Genomic DNA, 26,727 nt, shown 5'->3' on the forward strand with positions numbered 1-26,727 from the left:
GATTAAGTTCAAGGTAGAAAGAAATGTTTTTTCCCAGAAAGACTTTCTGCTTAAAGGCTGCAGAGATTTTTCTGTTATTTTTGACACTGACTGCTGTGATGCATGCTCCTCTAAACAAGGTTTTAGCAACATGACAAATAGGAGAAAAAAAAAGGTTTGATGTGTAAGCTGTGACTCAGCTCTGTGACGTGGTGGGTCTAAAAATGAGCCAGCCAAAGGGATGGAACGCTGATTGTACTTGACAATTTCTGGTAAGGTAAGGTGAACGTCAGTAGTGAGACGGCGAGAGCTGCACACAAACCTCTTCAGTTTCACAAAGGAAAGCTGACTCCGGCCCCTGAATTATTTAAATGCGGCTGAGAAAACACTGGAATTCGATGAACATTTCACCCCTTGAATATTCATCGTTCACCTCATCAGAGAGGCAGGCAGCTTCAGATGGCAGTGAACTGATTCACCAGATGTTGTCTGTGCAGGCCAGAGTTTAATATGCATGATGTTAATGGTGAAACAACAACAACAGCAGCACCATTTGTTTGACCAAACTCCTGCAATCACACGGTGAGTAACACCAGCAGGAGGAGTCGACGAGGAAAATGGACGCCAACACGCTGGGACAGGACAAAAACAAAGTCTATCAGTGCCTGTGACATCATACTGTTAACAAACAAATCCATCCATCCATCCATCCATCTCTCATCCATCTCTCATCCATCCATCCATCTACCTATCGATCATCTATCTCTCATCCATCTATCCATCCATCTATCTATCTATCTATCAATCTATCTATCTATCATCCATCCATCTGTCAATCCACCCATCTATCTCTCATGCAACCATCCATTCATCCATCTATCATCATCCATCCAACTATCCATCCATCCATCATCCATCATCCATCCATCCATTCATCATCCATCCATCCAACTATCCATCCATACATCTATCCATCCATCTATCCATCATCTATCACCTATCCATCATCTATCTCTCATCCAACCATCCATCCACCTATCCATCCATCTATTCTCATCATCCATCCATCCATCCATCATCCATCATCCATCCATCTGTCAATCCATCCATCTATCTCTCATGCAACCATCCATTCATCCATCTATCATCCATCCATCCATCTATCTATCTATCTATCTATCTATCTATCCATCCATCCATCATCCATCATCCATCATCCATCATCCATCATCCATCATCCATCATCCATCATCCATCAATCTCTCATCATCCATCCATCCGTCCGTCCGTCTATCATCCATCCATCCATCCATCCGTCCGTCTGTAACAAGACCAAATGTAAAAACATTTCTGTGGTTCTTTAAATCCAGCAGATTAAGTTGATCCTTTTTTTATTCATCCCACTAAGGTTCCCCAGCCTATAGTGTGAAGCAGGATAACATCATATACAGTCCTGTGAGACTGGAGCAGTGAGCCCAGGTCATTGCTCTTCTACTTTTTTTTTCTTTTTCTTTGTTGCTTCTTGTTTCCAACTTTACGAGCCTGTGCTGCAGACACTGACAAACAATGTATCACTGTCTGCTTAGATTCCCTCAGAGGGCACACAGGAGCCTCTGTTGATTTATTCTCCACAGAGCTCCACTGGGGGGGGCACCCACATGAGGTGTGCACAGCCTCTGGTCACCTCCATGCATGTGAGCAGCCATCAGGTGAGGAGCTAACCTGCACGCCTGATTCACAACCTACGATGAAGGCGAAGAAAAGGTGGAGTTGAGGTGCAATTGTAACCGTGGGAAATGTGCCAGAACGAGAGAGAAGAGGGGAGTGTGTGTGTTGTGTCGGTGTGTGTTCAACCTGAACACACTCAAGGGTTCGGATGAGGGAGTGGGCGAGGAGAGGAGAGAGAGCGAGGATAGAAATGTGTCAGTGGAAACCAAATGAAGGAGGAGGCTGTGCAGCTAATTACAGCCCAGGGTCTCCACTGATGTGACAGCCATGACACAGATGCTAATGGATACAACACAACCATACACATAATGACCACGGACAAAGTGGCCATTTGTTGGACCAAAATGGCTGTGGAGTCAAAGTCAAAACAGAGCGGCTTCAATATTTTAATTCCATTATGGAAGAGATCTTTTCAAGGTGACGCTGCTTAATCGACCGTAAAGTTTGATCATTAAAATGCTTCATTTATGGACGGTCATCTCTAACGACTTCCTTTGTGACGTAAACTCCTTGGGAATTGTGACAGAGGATTCGGGGACAACATAAAAATCAAATGTGGGTTTTAATGTTTATTCTTTTTCTTTTAAAAACATCATTATTGCGACAATGTTCTAAACACCTTATGTTGGGGGACGGGGGGTGGGGGACAGGCAGAATCCACTTGACAATATCCTGTAATCAAGGCAGTAATGGCTGCCACTGAGCTGCTTTACATTGTGTTTTGTCATCCGTCAGTTAAAGGGGACATTTAAATGGTCCATGTACAGCAGGGTTTTTTTTAATCACCCAACCTGCCCTGCCATTAGAGCTCATTTAGTGTTAATTATATTACCTCAGATATTTTAAGGACCACAAAAGCCTGGAATTGAACCAACACACACAGTGTAGGGCGGAGGTTTAACTGATGTCACGTCTATAACACAAACAGTATCTTCTCCATTTTTTGCTGTTACTTTTTGTCTCTTGCTAATGACCCTGAAGCAGACATCACATGATCACGCCGTGCAGCACAATGATCACTTGACAAAGGGATTAATATTTAATCGGTGCTTAAATAAAATTACACTTCCTCCAGCTGTTAGCCGCGACAACTATTTGTCTTGACGACGCTGTGATGGCTTCCTAGCTTCTGGAGTTTGTTTAGGGAGAAATAAACACACAAGCTAAATCGTGATGTCTGTGGAGCTAAAGCACTGATGCTGCGTGGCGCTGTTCACCTCCATCAATGTAAATAAGGTAAAAATGTAAAATAATACCTTATGTAAATAAGGTAAAAATGTAAAATAAGATATACAAAAATTATATACGAGATTTATTAGTTCGAAAGTTACGTTAAGTTCCTACTGCTAAACCGTCATACCTTTCTTCACCTCTAGGTTTTTACAGCAGATATGCACTGTAGAAGAGTTGCATTACTGCCCTCTACTGGGACTAGTATTCACTGATTAATGTTTCCACCAACAGAGGGCAGCATCCCTGCAGATCAACACACACCAGGAGCATTACTCTATCAAGATTTAAATTTTTTTTTTTTTAGCTCATTAAGGAAAATAATGCTTCAAGATATGATTATAGATTTGGAGAAATATCGTTCTTGTCACGATTATTGATAAAAACTTAATCAGTTGTTTTGGAAGTGAGTGAGCCTCCATTTAAAATGTGCAGATACACAGAGTAACGCTGTGGCGGTCGATGCCATTGATCGTCACATCTACTTAAATTGACGATTCTTTGCAAAACAGCTTCACGCAGCCAGAACTGTAATGAGAAAAAAAAACTCATTAAGGAAAAGCGCAAAATACATTAAGCTCATTTGTGCTTTCTGTTACATCGAGGCCAGACACGCACGGTCCCCTCAGGTAGGAGCTGGTACGGCACTTCAAACAACACTATTCATTATTGATTATTCAATTATACAAAGTCAATTATGTCTCCCAAAGTAATACAGACTATGGATCTGCTATATGCACTGAAGTGACTAATGTGATAACTTTCCTGATGGGATTCTCACACTCTGATGCTCTTTTTCTTTTATTATATGTGTTATATCTTCCACTGAGCTCAGCACCGTCCCCACACACTGCTCACCGGGCGCTCAGCTTGAGCTGCCCCATGTATTTTTATGTCCTACATTATGATGTTACCAATGCGTTCATGTAGGTGAATCACACAGGTACTTACTGTATGTACAACGGTTAGGACTTATGACAGAAATGGTTAAGTTTGCCCTATAACAGCAGGAAGATTGTGTTTTCACAGAAAAATGTTGAGAAAAATGTATGAAAGTATAAGTCAAAATTTAGGCTGATGTTGTAGAAACGAAAATAAGGTGAAGCCATTGTTCTCAAAAATTATATAAATTGTCGAAATTATATAAATTGTTATATAAGTCGCACCAGCCGACAAATGCGTAATGAAGAAGAAAAAAACATTTAGGTTGCTCTGGAGTATAAGTCGCACCAGTGCCCTCTAGCGGCCATCAGTGTGAAAATAACAAACATGTGAAATATATATTTTAATTTATAAGTCGCATCTGAGTATAAGTTACAAAGGATGAAAAAAAGTGCGACTTATAGTCCGGAAAATACGGTAACACGGCGTGGCGTTACTTCCATGAAACACAGTTATCACAGATGAAAACTTTCAATGTTGCCCAGCTCAGGTTTATTCAATAATTTCGGTGTTCGTTTTCTGCCGCTCTGTTGTGATTAAATAACCCGAGCAGAAGGTTGGAGTGCTTCGTAGTGACACCACGTTCTTCCAAAGGCAGTGTGTGAGGAGTGTGTTGACAGATTGCTGTGGATCTGGATGGTGACACGAGAACATCTGACCTCTCGAATCTGTGTGTTTATTTGGCGGGCGATGCTACGGCGGCGGCGGCGGCAGTTTGAAGAGATTTCCTTTCATATTTGTTGGCTCTCGGCTGTTTAAAAAGACACACAGGCATCCGGATAACAAATAAAAGAAATAAATCACGGTAAATGTATTCTGTAGATGCTGTTGACCTTTGTGAGTGCGAGTCTCAGCGGTGTCTGTGGCACCAGGCGGTTGGTGGATGATTGGTATGTAACAGTATTCAACACGGAGTGCAGTACGCAGGATAAATCAGTAGCATGAAGTGCAGTAAAGGTGGACATGTTTCTCAGATCATTTCATGAATATAAGAGTTAAATTAAGCCTGCCACCCTGTGGCACTCTTCTAAAATTAGAACTCCCTCAGGTTTTGATTTGACATTAGGCTCTCGAGCACGAAGAACCTCAAATCTGTAACTAGCTTTGCGCCACGGAGCTCCAAGACGAGTATCTGACAAGTATTGTTGAGACAAAAAAAGGAAAATGTGAATTTGAAAAGATAACAAAAAATTTTGTTTTTCTAGTATGTAGATGAGCTGTTTGTTCACAGAGATGCATTTAACCATCATCATCTTCTATCTTTTTGGGCTTTTTCCATCCTTAAGGACTTTCATTTTCTTTCCTCTCAAGGCTCTTTTCTTTGTTGCTTCAAACATCATTACAACAGTACATGATTATGTTTGATATCATGAGTTGAAACTCTTCCAAATTTGCCGTACTGCTACCATGATGCTTAAGAGACCTGACAATCCAACACAAATGTTGTTCATAATTCACCCAAAGTTGTTCAGTAAAACTAACCAAATCCTCAGTTTCCAGGTTTGACGGGTGTTTCAGTGTTCTGCCTCTTGGTTATAATGGAGAATAATCCAGATCAGTGGTTCTCAAACTGTGCTATGCAGGACAATCATATTCTTATTCTTACTTTCTCTACAGTATCTATGTGCGTTGGCTTAATAAAAATAATTGCATTTCGAGTTATAGTGCAACATCATTGTTCATTGTGTGTCTGATTAATGAGTTCATTCATTTGATTAATTAGGTAAATATATATTTTTTAAACTTTTGTACAGTGTAGGTCTGTATTTCTCGATGTTGGTCATACGGTGGTAACTTGGAAGCTGTAAAAAGATCAGTAGAGTCATAAAAAAGCCAGGATCAGATCTGATCTCAAAACAGGCAACTAAGGACTTTTTATCTAATTGTGAACCAAAACATTTAAAAGAGTTAAGTCACAAAGACAGAGATCGTGTGGCCTTCCAGAACTCTCCACACTGTCTCTAGATCTTATCAAAACCTTTTTTTCGGCATCTTTTTCGCCGACTTTGATGCCTAACACAATCTTGACATCATCCTTATTTTCCAGGCAGACTTCAACTCAACTTATGTTCAGACATATGAGCTGCACACGCAACACTGAGTCTTTCTACCAGTGTCAAAGACACAGATGCTGAACAGAAACCATTTGGCTTAAAACCTTCTAGAAGAAGTGTGAAGTATTCAGCCCGTCTGCACAACTTACCACTGACACACTGTACTGCAGACACACGAAGCTCGGGGGACAAAAAAGTCTAACTGTCAACTTTGCAAAGAACAACTGTGCGTGGGACTCACGACGTCAGGATTACGATGGTGACATTTTGAAAAACAGCGAGCAGAAGGCACTTTGGTGCCATCTGTGGCCTGAAACATACAGCCTTTAATCCCAGGCCTTCCATCTCCAGCTGGAAATCAAACATAGTTGCTAAAAAATAACATAAAATATGACCCTATAACTAGAAAAAAAACTACAGAAAAAAAGAAGTGAGTAACTCAGCAAAGGAAATGAATGATTATGAAGTACAAGCACAGAGTTAGGCTCAGTGAACGGAGTGAAGTCCCATCCGTCCAAGAGAGAGAGAAGATTCTTGAACGGTGCATTAGCCAGAGCACTGCTGGGTTCTGCAGAACTGAATAATAGGTTTCTGTGGTCTCGGAACTGGGTCACACATTCATGCTCCCGTAGCACAAAAAAAGGATGACAAAGGTGAAAAAGCTGAGAGCTGATGCACAGGAAGAAAGACCAGAAAAGAAAGAGATTAAAAAGATTCGAGCACGTCTGCTGAGCCGACGGTTGTCCATCAGAGACTGTCCACCGGGCTGGCTCTGGTGGACAGCCTGTACCAAGAGCAAGAACCAAGAACTACGAGCAGCGACTGCCAAAACGTCTCAGATCAATTCAACCATAACCACATCCTGGATCCGAGGAATCAATGTTTTACAACATTTCAAGAGTTTAGGGACAAAAGATAAATCTACTATTCTTCACCGCTACTTAAAAGTAAACTTTTTTTTCAACTAAACATGATTAGAAAGTAAACTTTTTTTTCAACTAAACTTATTTTTTTAGAACGTAAGGCCGAGACATTGCTTTAAGAAGATCTCTCTCTTTTTGCCGCTTTATTCATTTTTTTAGAATGTAAGACCGAGACCTTGCTTTAAGGAGATCTCTCTCTTTTTGCCGCTTTATTCCTCCAACCAAATGGACCAAACAGCAGTTTATCAACTTATTACTCTGTGTTTTCGTGTTCACACATTAAAATAATGACAACAGTGATGTCACAGATAAGTCCTCTGCTTGTTGTCCACTGCAATCTCATCATCAGACGTCACTTATAGCTTTCCATTATAGACGGTCTGAGATGCTCAGACAAAAAATCTGCATTTTTACTAAAGTTGTCTTTACAACAGCCCACTGTCGCGTGGAGCCAACCCCAAATGATGTCCACCAGTGGGTCACAGGTCCACATGTTGAAACAAGTGGTACCAGCTGACCTCCCACACATACCAGTGACCTTCTATTTGCCAACGAAAGAACCGAGCTTCTTGTCAGAGAAGACAAACGTTTTGGAAACCATCACCATCACAGAACACTGTGATGGTAGTGTATTATCTATGGCTTTGGCCAAGAACAGGCCCAGCCATCTTACCTGTGCCTCCTCTTTGAACCACCAGACTGGTCTCCGCTCCTACGGCACACTCCTTCAGCAGCTCCACCACCTGCGTGTGTGTGAATCCCTGAACCGGCTGTTTGTTAATCTCCACAATCAGGTCGCCCTCGCCCAGGCCGGGGCAGCCCAGCGGCTCCAGCACCTGCTTGACGCGCTGACCTGTGGCACTGTCCGCTATTGTGAAGCCGAAGCCGTCCACTCCCTTCACCATAGTCAACGTCAACAGCTCCCCCTGGGTGGGTCCCGAGGACGCCATGGACACGCTGTCCGGAGGCGTGGTCCCGGTGGTGGCGGGAAGCGAGCCGTCCAGGTGAGTGTCCCCAGGATGAGGCGTGAGAAGCTGCTGCTGTGCGTTGACCTGATCCTGACCGGGGTCTGTGACAAAGCGCGCCGTGCGTGAGAGATACTCAAGGTAGTTTTCGTAGCCGGTCCTGCCGTTGACCATGATGGGGCGCTGCTCCATGATGCCCAGTGGTGAGATGATGGTGGTGGTGGTGGTTGTGGTGTTGTTGGTGTTAGCAGCGTCCTCAGGCTCATAAGGCAATGGGTAACCACGACACAAGACCAGGGTGACACTTTGGCCAATGGGAACTGACTGAAAGAGCTTAACTACGTCAGCGTGGGTGGTGCCGAGGACGCACACATCATTGATGTAGACGATGACGTCTCCTGCAAACACAGAGGGAAACACGGGGGTTAGGTGTAAAACTTCCAAGTATCAGATTATGTCTTTACTGCTCACAGAGATTTCAGTACAGTGTGTGGACATCCTGCAAAAAGTGGAAGGAAATGTACGTTGGGATATCAGTGAACCACCAGGGGGCAACACTACAAAAACTACTGGGAGCTCAACTGCAAAAACCCTCAATTTAAAGTAAGTTTTATGGACAATCGTCCTACTTTACAGTTTACAACATTATAAAAGCATGTCCTCTGGTTTCAGTAAACCCTAGATTACAGTTTACAGTACAACATTATAAACCATGTCCTCTGGTTTCAGTAAACCCTAGCACACAAAGATAACAATCAATGCTAGGATAGGACATTTGCTATTATGAGGAAAACAGTTCCACAAAGTCCTGGGGATATAAAATAGTCGTCTCACTTTCCCAAAATTTAAAAACACAACATCCTAAACAACTGGATTCTTTCACTTCCATGAATACAAATGAAGTTCAAATACAAATACAGCCTATAAAAATATCCGAGCTGGCATATCTTGATTGACGGCTGCCATCAAGTGACGGAAGAAGTGACAGCTACTTGAGTTCCTTTGAGTACATTGTGTACTAAACTGGCTGCTCTTTATTGGCAACAAAGTATAACAAATAAAATCAAAATTCTAGATTCTAGAAAAGAAAAAGTCTCCAGGGTCACTAGGAATTTGTGATGTCACAGGGTCACGAGCCAAAAAAAGGTTGGGAACCAGTGATTTAACCCATCCATGAAGCAGGAGCACTGGTGTGTCTTTGGGTGTCTGCTCATCACTACACAAATATGAACAGGCTGGGCATTGAACCAGCAACGCTTTTATCACAAGGTTGATACTTGAACAGCAAGCCAACAAGCTCAACGCTTGAAAGTTATGCCAGGATTGGGACGGCAGTAACGGAGCGGACACCTTGGTTGATTTACATCTAGAACCATCTATTTTGAGCAGCAACTATATTTGTGGGACGGCCAGAATTTCTCAGGACAGACACCTTTGGGGCTGGGCACTCAAATAAAATGAAGTAAAAATCTTTTCTCTTTTTAAATGTACTGTAGTCATATATGGTGTGTATTACTGATAGTGATTTAAGTCAGAGTTGTGGTTGTTAAATCCAGTCGTGGGCTGGATTGGACGGTTCGTTGGGCTGGTTTTACTTTTGTGTGAGTAAAGATTATGACTGGTTTTCACAAGTTGAAAATATGCATCCACAAATGCTGACAAAAACACCGTAAGGAGTATTTGTAACAGGAAGTACTGTAGTAATGAGTCATGTTTACGAGAATACGGATAATAAACCTGAGGAAAATGCTTGACCCTTGCAGTAGAGTAACGGCAGATATTAAGTTGGTGGAGCGGCTGCAGTACTGCAGTTTATATCAGGACAGATCTCAGTCGACGGGGCTGTACATCTGCTGTGCCTCTCTTTGGTTTCCCCCTCACAGCTATAAACTATTTCTGCAGATAAATATTACCACAGATAATTCCTTATCGGCCGTTCAAATATAAAACAGTTTGCCTTTCAGTGTACCAAATGCTTCTATCTGCCAACACCCCAATATGTGGCCCTGTAGATAAAACTCATTTGACATTTAAATGTTTCCTGCACAAAAAAGGCTCCAAATTACGACTCGGCTTTGTCTTTGCCAGATGACTAAATATAGAGTGTGGCGGTCTGCTGTGCACACACCGTGCAGCTTTAAATGCACTGAGCAAATGGGAACAACAAGTCACAAGCCGCATGAAAGTCTGACAAACGGCATTACCTGGGTTGATAATGAAAAACAATTATTTTGTAATTGCAGGCATAATTGCTGTGCTCTTTGGAGAGAGGTGGCTGGAGGGGGACGGAGTGAGTGTGTGTGTGTGTGAGTAACAAAGATCCTTGATGATTATTAGGCAAAGCGTGTGCTTCTGTGATTGGCCTTTGATGTGACAAAGCTCCAACCTGTTCTCTGTGCTTAAATTGTGTACAGGAGACTATTTAAGCTCACAGTTGAATCGTTCCATGCACTGCTAATACTCCATGATTGCCAACCAGGGCTTTGACCAGGAAGCTTGCTTTGATAGCTATAGCTGTAATCACACAGTGTTATCATCTGCCCTTGAAACGACACAATACGCACAAAAACTCTCTACGCAAAACATAATGTACAACATGCAACTTACAAGGTGGTGAAGTTTCCCATCAACATTAGCCACAGGCTAACTGCCTTTTAGGCCTTTGCCTTAAAGTTGAAGCAAAAACATGTGCTAGCATTGTTAGCATAGTGTAATGTGGAGCGCACCCTTGCCTGTCCTGTTATTTAAATTACATTAAAAATGTCTGTATCTTGTATCATATTGTATTGAATCAACTAACATACCAACATTCCCTCATTCCGATTTGGGATTAAAACAAATTTTGCATGGGAACTAGCTGGAGAGCAGTGTGGAAAAATACGTCATACAATATGCAGACGACGGCTTTGTTTACATTCGCTGGTTGTACATTGGATTGTGCTACCTTCATTTTCTTTCATTTGTGTTGTTTTTTTGGGAACCATTTATCCGTCACTATGGCTTAGTCAGACTCTTTTGATGTTTTTTATGTCCTAAATTATTATGTTACCACGGTGTTAGCGTTAGAGTTGTGACATAGGTGAAAACTGAGTTACGTCGCACCATAGTAACGGAACGCCAACGTAAGTCTGTTTAACATGAAATGACATCACACGCACAAAATGAAGCTAGCATCTCATGTTAAAAATAGCTAAAATATCCAACATGCAATAATAGAAAGTGATGAAGTGTGGTAGAAAGAATCAAATAGAGTGACTAACATGCTCATGTTGGTGTACTGACTGATTGGCTATTTAAATTGATTTCCTGGTTAACAGTCAATGAGGCCAAATTACAGCAGCTGACGTAAAAACTGCTAGAATTCTTCCTCTTCTCCCGTTTCCTAACAGTTTCTTCGACTGTAGACGGTTCCTTCTACGTTCTTTACGCTCTGCTGATGTTGACAGAGTTTGAGCTCACATCTCAAGGCACCGTGACGTGAAAGAACTTTTAATTAATCTGGGTAAATGCAGCCGACATTTGCCTTGAGCATCGGTGTCGAAATCAATAGTTGAGCAGCACGCTGGCAGAAAACAAATGATGGGGCCCTGACCTCAGAGCAACCGTGCCAGGACCATATATCCTAAGCTTTATGACCAGACAGGAAATAGAAAAAGAGACAGAGAGAGTGACAGACACTATTAAGGTTTTTTTTCCCACATTTTTTTATACAGTGACAGAACAATGTAACATCTACCAGGCCTGCCCACAGCTGAACAATCACTTCCTGCCCTTGATGTTTTAAATAAACAGTGCAAACTGATTGGCCTCGTATATTAGGTAAAGCTACGTTTTCAAAACGATGATGGACCCCAGAAATTTGTGGATCTCCAACAACATCATTCCTTTGTGCAAATATCCATCGGTGAATAATAGATGACTAAAAGTTAGCCAAGAAAACGACTAAAAGTTGGCTAAAGAAAATCTTTAAAAAAAAAAAACCTCAACAAAATCATTTTTTTACACTACAACTGGTACCATTAATCAGAGGGTAATAAAAAGATGATAGGAAACGATATGTTATTCCTGCAGCAACAAAGAATTGCCGAAGTTGTCAACAGAAAAACACATTTGGTAAAATATGCCCAACAGAAGCTAAAGTTGAGTCACAAGGAAGCAAAATTATAGAAACTTTAGCTGGAAATAACTTAGATGGAGCTGTTCAGGAAAAAATACAGGGGAAAAATAAGTTGCACAAAAAATGTCATTAAATCAGCCTGAATTTTGAAAAAACAAACAAAAACAAAACCCACAAACAACAACAACTTGGCAAAGCAATTCTAAAGTCAGGCTTTAAAGAGAACCTTCTATCAATCACATATACCATGTCTCGCAATCAGCGTTGGCCGGGGGCGCTAGAGCAAAACAAAAGTAAGTCTCCTGGCAAATACCTGAGAATAAAAGTGAAATAAATTAAATTAAAATAATATTTGTAGATATTAAACAGATTGAGAGCCACATTGTCTCGTTCCTGGTACTAACCAGGTTCTGATTCTTTGAGCAGTGAAAACATGGAGATGAAAAGGCGTTTTGTTTGTCCGGTTGCCAGCATTTACGGAAATTATTTGTTAGGAGCTCAACAGCAATATCTTCAAACAGATGGCTCCTGGTATTTTGGATAATTGGATCTCAAGCTGTTTCCATTGTTTTCCACTCATGACTCATCACAGTAAGTTGTTCGATTGTGCGAACTGTGAGGACATGAAACAAACAGTGCATAGGCAAACACTTGTCTGCATCTAAAAATCATTCCTGTAAAATGTCAGAACTTTGAGTAAACACCATTTAATGAGACAGAACCGACTGTTACCACCGAACTGGAAGACAGTTTTTTTTTTATAAAATAAAACCTTAAGCAAAGTCTATAACATTCCTCTTAATACAGAGAACTATAACTCACAGAACTGTTTTTCCAGCAAAGTCCATAACATTTCTCTTAATATAGGGAACTATAACTCACAGAACTGTTTTTCCTGATGATTTCCTGCTCAAACCACCATTTCTCATCGCTGTCAGTTTCACAAAACACTGCTAAAATACCTTTGCTTTAATACATGGAGTATTTTTATTTGTACTTTATGTAAAAACACTCCTTAATACAAACACAGCCATGGTCTTAGGTAAGAATTTAAATGAAATACACAGACAACAACCAGCTTCAGCAGGTGTAGCGTAGATTCTAAATCACTCTGACCTTAACACTTCACTCACTACATTTCCAGCTTCAATAATCAACTCTTCCTCAGCCCTCCCCCAGGGACAAACTAATTCATTATTTGTCTCCAGATAACAGCAGATTCAAACTGGCTCACATGGACAAGAGCACAAGCTTAAAACAAGCTAATGTTATGGCCAATAAACATTAGTGGAAATTAGCCCCAGGCTATCTGAATCAGGCTTTAACTTGGTAATTCCAGTAGCATTATGTCCTAGCTTATTAGCGCAAGCTAAAGTAAAGAAAGTTCCCTTTTTCTGTCCTGAAAACCTCATTAAAGCCTTACAGAATGATGTCAGTCAGATTTGTTTGTTAGTAAACTGTATAAGTGAAACATTTTATGTCAGTGTTAGCCAAGGTTAGCTGCAGTCCGACCGTCTACCACGAAGAACAGCTGGGACGATGCTAGTAGAGTTAGAGTGTTTGATTTAGGTATGCTGCTTGGATAAAATTGACCAAAAAATGTACACTTTAAAGTACTTCAAGCACTGCAGTGATTTTTACAAAGTGGTGAAATTGTAAATGTTATACTTTGCTGTTAAACCTAAAAGGAAATTAGCTGTAGGCTCACTTTTCTAAGGATTTACTTGGAAATTTATGCAGCCGCCTTTGTTAGCCTTGTTAACTTAGTATAAAGTGAAAAAGAACGTCCTTGTCTGTCCTTAGAAGTACTTTAAAACTACAATGGAAAACCTGTACTTCCTTCGGATATGAGCAGCTCCCCTGGAACCCTGTGGCAATTTTTGATTTTCTCATTTGCACTAAATGTTGATAAAGAAGAGTCCTGTTTATTTTAAATGCTGTTCCACATTTTCCAATGGTCCACATTCATTTAATGTTTAGGTCAAGCCTGATGCCTTCAGTCACTGCCAGAGGTACAGGTTGAGTCAATGGTATCAGATCGGTATTAAGTATCAGGTAATGGCCAATATGCAAAGCTCAAGTAGTGGTAACGTATAGGAAAAATATCATTGGCCATTACCCATTATGCAAAGCTCGGTAGTGGTAACGTATAGGAAAAATATCAATCACTGCATCCCTTGTGAACAGCTTAATTCCTTAAATGATCAATGCCACAGAGACACATTTGACTCCGTGTTCCAGGAATGTTCCATTCACCAATTTGAAAGATCGGACAGATGGACGACCCCGGGTGATTACAATCCTCTCCCTTTTAATTTTTTACATGAAAACATAAAATCATTTATGACCCAATGTTCTGAAGGAGAGCCTGTTGACACAAGTACAAGGTCATGGAACGGACGACGGCCTATTTTTAGGGAAGGATTCCAGCTCCTCTGATGTCTGATGAATGACCATATATAACCTCTGTTTTTCCACTGCGGCGCTCGCACGTTCAAACGACACTGCATGTTGATCGCTGTGACCAAACCTGCTGCTCCTTCTATTCCCCTGACTCTTACTGGAGCGGCTCATGTATATTCTTCACTGCAGTCGAACCCCCGGAGGCCAGAACCAAAAGATTCACCTTTGATGATTAATGAGAGAACCAAGCTCTGCAGCGGCCGTACATGCATTAGGACACAAGTGTAGCAAGATACACCTGCCTGTAGCAGGTGTAAGATCTGTAATGTATGCATGTATGTAGGCATGTATATATATGTATATATATATATGAATGGTTTAAAGGCACATTTACATTTATCCCTCGGCAAAGGCTGACACATATAAGCTTGAATGAACCATGTGGTTGTTGTTTTGTAAGATTCTTTGCAGCCTTTTTTTTTTGCAATTCATCAATGTTAGTAACCTGTGATGTATCCACTAAGACAGCGGTCACCTGCTTGTTTTCTTTTTTTTAATTTTTTAAAAATTTTAATTAAAATATTTTAATAATTAAAATATTTTAATTAATACATTTTTTTATTAATTATATCTATTAATCTCTTGGGACTTTTGGACACACTTTTGGAGATTAATAAAATAATTGAAAACCCCAAGAATCCAATGCACTTGCGTCTGCTTGAACATGAGTCTCTTTATGTTTTTAAATTAAATTCTAAACGTTGACATTGGTTGAGCCCCGTCTCATAACCCAGGTTTTCTTCTCATAGTTCAGAAAGACTGGGTGTTAGGCCTAATTTTTCACTAAGAACTGATCATATGTGAGTGTGTATTTTAATGGGTTTCTTTTCTTTTCTATGTGACCCATCCCTCGCAGTGATGTCTGATGGGATTGCTCCAGCTCCCTTAGCACCGTGAAAAGGATTAAGCTGCAGAAGATATATCCATAAATTAAATGTCTGACACAATTATATATTTATATATACATTATGTTTTTAATAAATGCATGTCTTGTCTGTCTGCATTATGTCTTCCATACCTGTAATTTTGTCTGCTGGAAATTGGGTAATTATGATGATTGTCAAAACCCTTTTAGCCACAGCACACTGTTCTATGTATTAATTATACTTTTATGGTGAATTTTAACTGGGGAAAAAAAAAAAAAGGCTGTTGACATGCATGGTTTATTTCTATACTTGTTTTTACTGCGTTAATGAGTCACGACACAATTATTTGCAATACATGAAATCATTAATTCTTCTGCAAAACACTGTTCTTTAAGTTGTGGCTGCTCAGAGGGGAGTGAGGGTCGCTGTGGAAATGTCTCTTTATTCACTCTGTTCTCAACAACGTTATATAAAGTACCTGCCTTGAATCTCAAGAGACCTTGAGGTTGAAAATCAATACCCATGGAAGGCTGTCTCGTTTCTGGGAGTGGATGCAACATTAACATGACGTCTCTCACCTGTAGCCATCTTCCCATCAGCTGCAGCCGGCCCATCGGGAATCACACTCTTGACCTGGAGGAACTCATCAGGTTCGTCGCCTCCGATAATAGTGAAGCCAAAGCCCATGTTGCTCTTTTGGAGTGATGTGGACAAGAAACTGCCTTTCAGCTGAGTGGGGTCCCGCGTGAACAACGCCTTCTCTGTAATTAAAACAAACAAACAAAAACTGGATAAACGTCACTGATCATATAGAAATAATGAACTCAACAGGGTTGGGAGCAAAGCCTCCAGATGTCTGCAGGTTTCTGGGGAACTCTCAGGCTGAAGCTTCAGGAGAACTTGCAGGATTTTACTGTGTCACCTAAAATCTTAGACATTGTTGGGGTTGTATGAAAAAAAAGAACTGTCCTCCTTTGCAGGGATCTGGACGGGTTTGAAAGAGTATCAGTGGTCCAGGTACCGTCTGAGCCTCACTGTCAGTGAGGAAATAGTTCCAACTGAATTTACTTGAGAAGAATTGGAGAGAGATTTCTGCAGGAGGACGACCTTGGAAGCTTGCGAAGAAGGAAGACGTAAGATCTGCTCCAACAAAGCCTCTAGACCAGGGGTCGCCAACCTCTTTGAAATGGGGAGATACTTCAAGGGTACAAAGTAAAATAGCTACCTGCTGCCCAAGGGCACTATGTCGGTGACCCCTGCTCTAGACCTTGGTAAAGGCCTTGTGGATGAGCTGCCATCACTAGTTCAGACAGACTGAGCGATTATACTCCACGCCTGCTTTGCCGGTCCTTTAGATATGTCGTAAGCAACAAAATCCTTCGACTGCCTTGACGATATCCGGGGGTACAAGCTAGCATGCTCACTGTAGGAGGAATGAGTGCAAGCAGCCACGGCAGAGACAGGAAGTTTAACTTTTGCGTCCTCTTTTGGCCTACTTACTGACACAGTGCCATAAGGATAGGGGGCTACAGACAAGCGGCTCTAGAACCCCAGTGCAGGCGCTGGGTTTAAGTGGCCGCTGAGCCAAAACGTGCCGAAGAGGGGAGACGCTGGCGGAAGAGGGAGTAGCAAACCCAGCGACTGTGCGATCCAGGACTGGTGAGTGAGGGACTTCGACGAGGCCTGAGTTGACCTGCATTAGGGGGGGTCTGGGGTGGGTGGCACAGGGGTTGGCATCCTCCACTGGTATTAATGTTTGGAAGGAGAGGGAAGACGAGGAAAAGGAGAAAGGGACAGGAGAGAGAAAGAGAGAGAGAGAGTGTAACCAGGGAGACAGGCCCTGAGCGATGGACAACTACAGGACGTTACTGCGGAAACAAAGCTCCCGTCCACAGAGTGTTATTTGGGTTTCCGTCCATACATCCTCCTGGTGAAGCCGTGGCAGAGCAAACACTGGAACAAACACAGCCATTACACAAAACACTGAATCACATCCAACCTACGTGTTCACTCTGTATTTATGGAACCAACATGTAGTGTATTATTACCAGAGCCCTGCCTTTATGTAGGAGGACCGTGTGTGTGTGTGTGTGTGTGTGTCTGCAACACAACAAAGTTTCTCCAGCAAACACCACAGAGTTCTGAAGCAGCAGGAGGCTAACTCTGAGAATACTGGTCAGTGTCAGGCAGAGGATGAGTGCAGAGACTTTAAATGACTGTTAGTGTGAATAAGTGTGAGGACACATGGACTAAGACTGGCTGTAAACACAAATGAAAAGTTTCAAAAGGACAGCTGAATCTGAAGCTGTTCAGGACTCAATGAATTGGTCTGTTACTGTGGCATTTTAAGGGTTTACTTAGAAAGAAAAATATCAAAATTATTTCAGGTTCATGTTCCAAATGAAATCAGGGCTCTGTGTCATATCAAGCAACATCTAAAGCACTGGAATAAGCAGCTTTAGACTGCAAATAAACTTAGGACGAAATTTGTATTTTTGTCCATTAATTATGATAAATTATAGTTATTATAATCCATTCACAATGTTTTTTTTTTTACTTTTGTTCAATAATACATGTTTTTTTTTTACTTTTGTTCAATAATAACTTTAATTGATCTAATAAGACTTAAACAGGAACAAAAGATGAAAAGAAAATCATTAATTATTGACACAGTAGCAGTGAGAAGTATCTACAACTAACACGAATCTCAAACTGGTAATTCAAGAAACTCAGTTTTTCTGGTTAAAGAACGGAGTGGTCTTCTTACCTCTGTAGATGGTGGGAAGGGGCAGTGAGGACAGACCCTGGCTTTGCATCTGCTGCTGCTGCTCAAGTCTCCTCTTGGCCTCAAGGACTGGGTTCTCAAACTGCGTTCTTCTGTTTATATGGCTGTGGAGATGTGCAGAAAACAGTTTGAGATTCAAGCCGTCTTCATCCACCATGTAGACAGATACAGAAACAACCAATGGTGTGGACGGTCCTGAGTTTAGCTCAGAAGAAAAGTAAATGTTTTTTCCCCCTCAAAACTTCTAGACCAAATTATGTGGGACTTGATTGGAAGGAAAACCAAACACACGAAGCACCGACTTCCCCTAACGTCCCACGTCACTCTTAATTTAGTTTGTGAGAGGGAAGAGAGTCGACCACTACAAATACTGTAATTTGTCTGCTTGAAATAATTAGTCGTCAGTACAAACTTCCCCTGGCTCTCGGAGGGAGCGTGGTGTGTTGCTACGCACACACAAGAACAAAAATACACACCTGCACACACACACACACACACACACACACACACCCAGCACCACCATCTCCTCCTCTCACTTCTCTCCTTACCCTTCACAGACACCCTCACACTGTCTCACACTCTTAATTATAAAACAGCTCGGTGATATTTCTGTACAGTTGCACCTTTAAAATCTGGGAAATTTTATGTGACCACAAAACAAATCAGAATCACTGGCTCACTCACATATATTGTTACAAATAATATACAAATAGTATGAAATAATTATGTAAGACCAGGGCTCCCCAACCTGCGGGCTGGGGACCACTACTTGGCCAAAGATGTTTTGGCACCAGGACACAGAAAAAAAAGTTTTATTTTTACTTTTTAAAAATGAAAATGACCAAAAAGTGTTTTATTTTGGAAAACCATCAATCAAAAAAAACCCATTGAAACATTGAAAAACCTTGAAAAATGACCAAGAACACAAATGAAAGTGCATAATATCATATATTTCTATCATACTGAATATGTAATAAATTAAAAATATATATAATGTTTTATCATCACTGATCTTTGGGAATTGTCTGGAACAAACGCAGTCCACGGTGGAAAGAAACTCCAAAAACTACAGTACTACAGTACTACACATTACTGTACAGTTTCTGCAGTGATTGAGGTACAAACAAGGTCTTTGTGAATTTTCTCTTTTAGCACAAAAGAGACGGTGATTAAAGAAAGGAATAAAAGGGATGAGCTGTAGACATATTTTATTATGAAACTGGGAGTTTGGAACATAACATCGAGGTCTTCACCAACATAAAGAGCGTTGACTCAACCAGCTAGAGAACCGTCTTTTCATTTGCTAATAATTAGGGCATCTGGTGAAACGCCCTGATTAAAGGAAGGATACACAGGAACTTCCTGTTTAAAGGAAGTTTAGAGGAGTTCTGTCTCCCCACCGCTGCCAAAACACTTGCTAAGTATGTGATTAGATTTGGTTTTAAATTTAACTCTTTGTATTGTTTAGATAAACACAATATAATATTGACTGTGTGTATACATTCCTCCATGTTCCCCCAATGTGATAGAACTTTATCTTAACTTTAATTAAAGGTAAAAACTGTAAGGTCTGAACACACACAATGTGTTCTGTGAATTTGGACTATACAAATAAAATTAACTTGATTCGAGAGATACTGCTGTCACCTGGGTAGCAGAATTATTAACAAATTAATAAAAAAATACACAAGTATAAGTATTTATGCAAAATGAAGAATGAAAAAAAAAAACATATATAAGCCGCTCCGGAGTATAAGTCGCACCAGTGCCATCTAGCGAGTATAACAAACAGCTAAAATAACAAACGTTAAATTATACATTTTAATATATAAGTCACAAACTCAGCCAAAAGATGAAATATTGACTTACAGTCTGGGAAATATGGTAGTCAGGAGTTGGTAGAAAAGTTAGTTTTGCTAAAAATCCAACTGGAATTTAAGCAGTAGTTAAGAAATTAACCTGATTTGGGAAATGTGACAAATGTCTAATGTGTTTTTTTTTTTTTTGTGATGTTTTTTGTTGTTTTTTTCTTTCAAACTTTTGTGACAATACTCCAAATGGCAGTCGTTAAAAAGCTTTTTCTCACTTTTACGTGTAAAGAAAACAGTTACACTGTGGAATGGTAACAAAGTTCCATATGCAGAGGAACATTCCTTATCACTGTTGCTGTGAACAAACAGTGAGGTGTCGGCAGCCAGACAAGTCGAGCCAATGCTTCCTGTCTGCGGTGCCAGTCTGTTCCTCATAAATATGATTAATACAGCACCGGAGGGTGGGTGGGAGTGGGGTGTAGCGGGTGGCGTTACGCTGAGAAATCGAAAAACAGGTCATAACATATTAAAAATGCACCAGACTTACTCCACGTAGTAGCTGCCGTAAATGGGGTCATCGATTTTCTCCCAGCCATACGGAAGTTCTGTGGAAGAAAAAACCAACAAAACAGAAGACGACAGTGAGACGACAGTAAAAACAGATTGGTTTATTCATGTCACCTGCAGCAGCACGGCATCAATCTCAACAATAAAATCAACAACGTGGCAGCATCCGTCTGCACGATCACTTCTGTGTCTGTAATTTACCAGCGTTTTTTATCTACCACGTCTGTAATTTACCAGCGTTTTTTATCTAAAGTTACTGGGAAAAAAATGGATCTTTTATGAATTTTTGATGGCGACATGATACGTTTTTTTCTAACCTGCTTGTCAGGCTGACTGATTTTTAAAGGGGCTACTTGCTCTTTTAAGCTCTGAGTGAATGTCAAAGTTGCACAGCTACACAGAAAAATTGACAGATCTCATGGTGTAAATCTCTTCAAATATTCATGCGGTTTCATCTCCTTCACGCTGTAAATATTGTGTTTTGATGTGGGAACTTTGCATGAATTCACAGCTTGAACGCTGACGAGCACAAAACCTAAGGGTTTCAAATCAGTAGATTTTTTTTTTTTTACACCAAGGACGTCAAAGAGTTTGGCTGTAAAAAAAGCCTAAACGAATAAGCAGTGACTAACGCATGGCAATTGGTTTGTGACAGATGACAGTGCGTGGATCACACACCACAGCTGACAGGAAGGTGGGAAGAATTAGGGTGACGCCAGTGGAGGTATGAATGTCAACATTCAAAACTGTGATATTTGGGTGTTGGAAAACATGTTGCTGAAGAGAAAATAAAGACAGAAGGTCATAATATGTATGAGGCATTTCTGATTAAAAATAAAAGGTGGTTCTTAGACAAAAGAGCAGCTTATTTCAGTATAGGCAAGGTGTACCTAATAATGTGGCCACTGAGTTTTTATTTATTTTTTTTTCCCACAAATTGTGATGGGTATGGCCACTCTGAGTTTTTTTTTTTTTTTCCCACAAATTGTGATGGGTTAATCTCAGGACTGCACAGAATGTGAAACTGAAGCAGTTCTTTTTTTGTTACTTCAAAGTTTTTGTGCTTGAGCTGACAAATCCTCTTAGCATTAACTAGCAATGAGCAACCGAAATCACAACAGGAATATATTTTTTTAAAGAACAGTAAAAAAGGTGTTGTAAACAGTTTGGGCAACTGAAAGTTATGAATTTTAAATTCAAGATTCACTTGTAGATAAAAACAAACAGGAAACAACCATGCACTTCCTAAGGATGTTTTCATGAATAGCCAGCATGTTAGCATGCTAACTAGCATCAGAAAAAGGTAGGAACTGAGTATCACATAGAATTGAAGGGACACGATAAATTTGTTGGTGACAAAACAAAAAGTCCAAGAAGAGTTTGGGTTGAATTATTGGAGTTCCATAAATAGTGTTTATCTTTCCAAGACCAAGTTGGCAGGAACTGTTTGAAATTAGCAACAAAGCTAAATCTGGCCCTGAGCTCGGGGACAGTTGTTTTTCACAGCAGCTCAGCATAGCTTTGATTAGTGACAATGCAAAGTTAATCAGGCCGAGAGCAGAGATAATAACAGAGGAAACGCCTCGTAATCAGAAAAAGGAAGCCACCAGAGGGAGAACTACGGCACGATAACTGCTCCAAAAGACCCCAGGTCTGTCAGAAGGTGTGAATGTTGGTCAGGGAATGAACTTCTTTATTTTGACATGTTTTTTATCTATATTTTGTAACATGGAGCTACCTTCGGCTAACTTTTGGTTAGCTTTATTTCAATTTGTTAGAGTTTATTTCAATACTTGCCTAATTATGTAGAGATTTAGTTATTTTTAAACTACCAATGTACCTTTAACTATGTATTTAAATGATTGTTTTCGGTTAACTAATTCTACAGGTTGCTACAATCTGATCAATCTTGATTTTTTTTTTTTTTAGAAAATTGAAATTTAATATTTAATTATGTTTATAGTTATAGTCAATCCTCAACATGCACTGCACTCAAGTATTGTGTTTTGGTCATAAGGTCATAATTATTGTGTTGATATTTTAGCTCATAATTTAGCATGCATTTATCAAACACTAAATAAGTGTGTGTGGTGCAAAAGCCAAAACTCATCTTTTTTTAAAGCTTTGGATAAAAATCCAGTTGTTAATTTAAAGGGCAAATTCAGATATTTCAAGGGTGTCTTCCCTCCAACCTTCTGCTAATTTCTGACCCTGCTGCATGCATTCATAATCAGTCTTGGCCCATTTTGACACAGCACCAATATCAAAACACTCCTTGTAGACGGTGCCATATGCTTCTCAAAACCCCGCTCCCAAACCCCTCTAAACAAATGATTAAACTTTTCAGGACGCGCTTTTTTCTGCCTGCACACACACACACACACACTAAAGCCTCTAATCACACACAAACACAAGCGAGCGAGTGAAATAACAGACAGAAGGAAGTGCACTCAGACCCCAGGGGGATGTGAAGACTACAACATTTCCTCGCCTTATCTTCATTCATTAAATATAAAAGTAACTGTTTCACACAGTCACCAAACACACTCACTGTGTAATGTACGCCAGAGGTGGACGCGTTCAAAATGTCCGCGGAAAAACCAATAGGAGCGTCGGGTGTTGTGATACACTCAAAGATACAACACTGTTTTTCTAACAACCTTTGCTATTTACAATGGAACAGAAAGGGCAGTGTTGGCTGATTGGCCGTGTTAGAAACGACTTTAAAAACATTTGACTTTAAAGTTGGAAAACATAGAAAAGAGGAGAGTTGGAAATGACAACCTTAGTCCTGGGGAGTGCAGAGGTTCTTTGACTCATCATCAATCATCACTCACATCAAACTGATGGTGTCACGTGAGGGCATCGCAGGAAGCAAATCAAACATCGCAGGAAGCAGGCAGGACCCAAATGCAGTACCTGTGAGACTCTTTCTGGTGCAGGTAGTTTTATTTTCAAAGTGCAAGGCCAAAACAACAAAAAACTCACTTCTTCACAAGACCAGGAACAAGGCATAAACCAGACCAGGAATAAACTACTAAGTACAAACTAAGAACTCTAAGGACACACTACGCTGAGCACAGGAACAGATACAATGATCCAACCACGACAGAGTGAGGGAGACGGGTATATACTGTATATACACACAGGGAGCACCAGGTGACACAAGGGAAGCTAATTACCAACAGGTGAGTGTGGTCCCACAGATAACCCCACAAAGACAAGAGGAAAAGGAAACAGACAGACATGACAGTTGGACAAATATTTGACAACAACTTTAAAAAACTGATTCACACAAACTGATATGTGTAGTGTCCATATTTTCTCCAGTAAATCTCACAACAGTATAAAAAGTACACAAAAAAGGACCAGAAAGTATCTCCTTAGATCACAGAAAATGTTCTCAGATTTAAAAAAAGAATTGATACGAATGACTTTGTTTTGCAAATACCGGACACACACTGATGTCCAGGTAACTTCTCAGACACAAAGACGAGGTCCATTATTCATATACGTTGGACGGAGCGTGTCTCTCATTAGCTAAATAATAGCCACTGTTACCTTGTGTTAAAAAGACACTTAATTTGTGTGTATTGGATTTTATTGATGTTTGACTTCATGGATCGTTAGCTACAGCCATGGAGGCAGCTGTTCAATTGCACACACAGACACACACACACTCCACACACACACCCACCAAAAACTCTTATTTTTACTGAGTATTTTGCTGATAAATGCTGAACTTAGGAGGTTTGTTTTTTGCTTTTTGTTTGGCTCCACTGAGTGCTGTTTATAACCTCTCTGTCAGCAGCTTGCATTGGAGTGCTAACTCCACGGGACAACAAAGTGTGTGTCCGTGTGCGTGCGCGTGTGTGTCTGTGTGTTAGCCAAACTATGTCTATAAAGCCAGCTCTGCTTATCACTATCATGCTGCATGAATCCAGAAACAAAATGTCACGCTGGTCAGATGTTTGGCAAACAGCATTTATGCTGGAGCCTGGATGAATGCAATTTCCATTCCTGCAGGTAAAAATGATCACTGATGACCAGCAGGAGGCGCACTAGTGACAGCCTGGCTGCCTATTACTCACTAAGGTTATTTGTGAATGTAACCAGCTGTCCTGGTTTTATTTTTTAAAAGAATATTTTTTCAAACTTTACAGAAGGCCTTGAGTGATTTTTCATGCTCCCAAACCTGTTCATTTATTATTCTGCTCATAATTTAATCTGGATGTTTCATTTATTCTGCTCATAATTTAATCTGGATGGCCAACCACCTGACCCTGAGACACCTCAGGGGTTCCCACATGTCCCGTTTCCAGTCTTTCTTTGCTTCCTTTCTTTAAAAAGCTGGAGGGAATCTTTCTGAGTACCCTGAGCTATCCAAATATTAAAACCTCTCGACGTTAGAAAACTCCATACTGCACTTTACACCCCGTGACTGACAGCTATTTCACTGATCATCACCCGGCTCAAACTCAACTGACCAAGGTTTGAGGTTTAGTACTGCAGACTAGGAACAAAAAAAAGCTTAGCTGGAGAAATACTGCAGAGAATTGTGAAATAATTATTGTGAACAGAGTCGAACGAAGCAGAGGTTCTGACTCACTTGCAGGATTTCAACCTCAAAGTCAAAGCACAAAGTCTTTGAAATGCCACCACCGGGAGAGAAACGGTGACAAGGTTATAAAACTAACTTTAACTGCGGGGAGTTTTTTTTTTTTTTTCTTTTCTAAATGTCATTGACCAAACAGAGGAAGTTCAATAAAAATCACCTCTGGAATCGTCTGTTAAGTAAAAGGAAGGAAATGTTCCTGATTTATATTTATGTAAACTCACTTTTGGAAGTCTGTGACTCACTGGTCTTAAATTTATCACTCGATGAATCACTTGATTTGGGGCGGAGCTGAACTGCTGCAGCGCTCACATGAACCAGAGCAAAGAAAGAACTGGACAGAAAGATACTAAACTGTTATGAATCTCTCCCAGAAGTTATTGAAGCAAAGGAAGCCACCAATTTTCTTACTACCAGAATACTTTAAGTTAGAAGTATTACCTTACCTTAATGTAATAATGTAGTACCTACTGTACCTCACCATGAAAGGAACATTTGTTACGTCTCCAACTCAAGGCTAATGGTACTTTAGTTCATCCTATTGCAGTTCTTTTTTTAATCAAAGTGAACAAAACACCATATTATTTGTTATGGTGCATAACATTATGAGTAATCGCGATTAATTGCAGAAAATCTCATGGTTAAAAAAACCCTCTAATTAAAAAACAGAGGGAAAATCAAATCTGTTGCTCTTCCTCTATTGTTTTGTTTGTACTGCCTTAGAAAACCGATCATACCTCAGTAAAAAAAGATGTTTCCCCAGCACAGACAGAAAACCAACTGAATATTTAATGAACCACCTGTAAACTCAATTCCACCATGTTTGCAGAAACATGAAGCTATTCACTAGAAAACAACCTGTACGTTCAGGTTCAGAGAGAAGATCGAGAGAAAGGTTAACAGTGGAGAAGTGAAAGTGACTGTTGGTTTAATCCAGACAAGGAGCTACACATTGTTTTACGCTTTAATTTGTTCTCCATTCTTCCTTTGTTAGATTCATTTTTTAACATAAAACAAGTAAAAAAAATGACCTCTCTGACGGATGTGGCTATAAATCACAGACCTCAGTGAAAATCAGTTTCCATTCTGTCACAATCAAAGGAGCTGTTGGACCAGTGTCCTTGTCAGATACAGTATTCTCCAGCCTGGCAGAGATTTCCGATGAATAAATATGAAATGGAAGAGAACATCCTGTCTCTGTCTGTCTGTTTTGGTGACAAAGGTGTCGACCGATGGCCTTTACAGGAACAGTCTTATCTTATCTGGTGTGAACGTCACTGGGTTTCTGACAAATGTTGTTCCTCCTCTGTCAACACAAGTGTGAGCCTGAATAAAACAGTGGTGCAAAAAAGAGAGACAAAATCCGTGGATGTGAACTTGTCTCCACCAAAGCATCCAGTGAAAAAACTGGAGTCAATGTGACAAGTGTTAGACTGGAGTAAGTTCCAGTTCTAGTTCCACGCAAAAAAGAGAACAGAGATACGGAGAACCTTAGTGAAGCATCAAAGGAAACATTTGTGTTTGAAGGAGGGATGGTTGGACAGACAGATAAATCGAAAGAAACATTTGTGTTTAAAGGAGGGATGGTTGGACAGACAGATAATGGATGGATGGACAGATAGATGGATGGATGGATGGATGGACGGTCGGATGAAGAAATGGATGAATCAAAGATAGAAGAA

The 26,727-nt window shown here is 40.4% G+C and overlaps 1 protein-coding gene across 2 annotated transcripts in view; it reads right to left on the bottom strand.

Annotated features, from left to right (window-relative positions):
• magi2a (membrane associated guanylate kinase, WW and PDZ domain containing 2a) overlaps window positions 1-26,727 on the bottom strand; it is a 182,427-nt gene that overhangs the window by 27,844 nt on the left and 127,856 nt on the right. For both annotated transcript variants that reach the window (XM_025057380.1, XM_017034357.2), the window contains exons 7-10: window positions 20,411-20,468; window positions 18,035-18,156; window positions 15,846-16,028; window positions 7,530-8,219 (exon numbers count right to left, since the gene is read on the bottom strand). In XM_025057380.1, coding sequence (XP_024913148.1) covers window positions 7,530-8,219; window positions 15,846-16,028; window positions 18,035-18,156; window positions 20,411-20,468 — 1,053 coding nt within the window. The remainder of the gene's footprint in view (window positions 1-7,529; window positions 8,220-15,845; window positions 16,029-18,034; window positions 18,157-20,410; window positions 20,469-26,727) is intronic.

The sequence above is a fragment of the Cynoglossus semilaevis genome, chromosome 8, assembly GCF_000523025.1.
Source record: "Cynoglossus semilaevis isolate Cse_v1.0 chromosome 8, Cse_v1.0, whole genome shotgun sequence".
Taxonomy (NCBI): Eukaryota; Metazoa; Chordata; class Actinopteri; order Pleuronectiformes; family Cynoglossidae; genus Cynoglossus; species Cynoglossus semilaevis.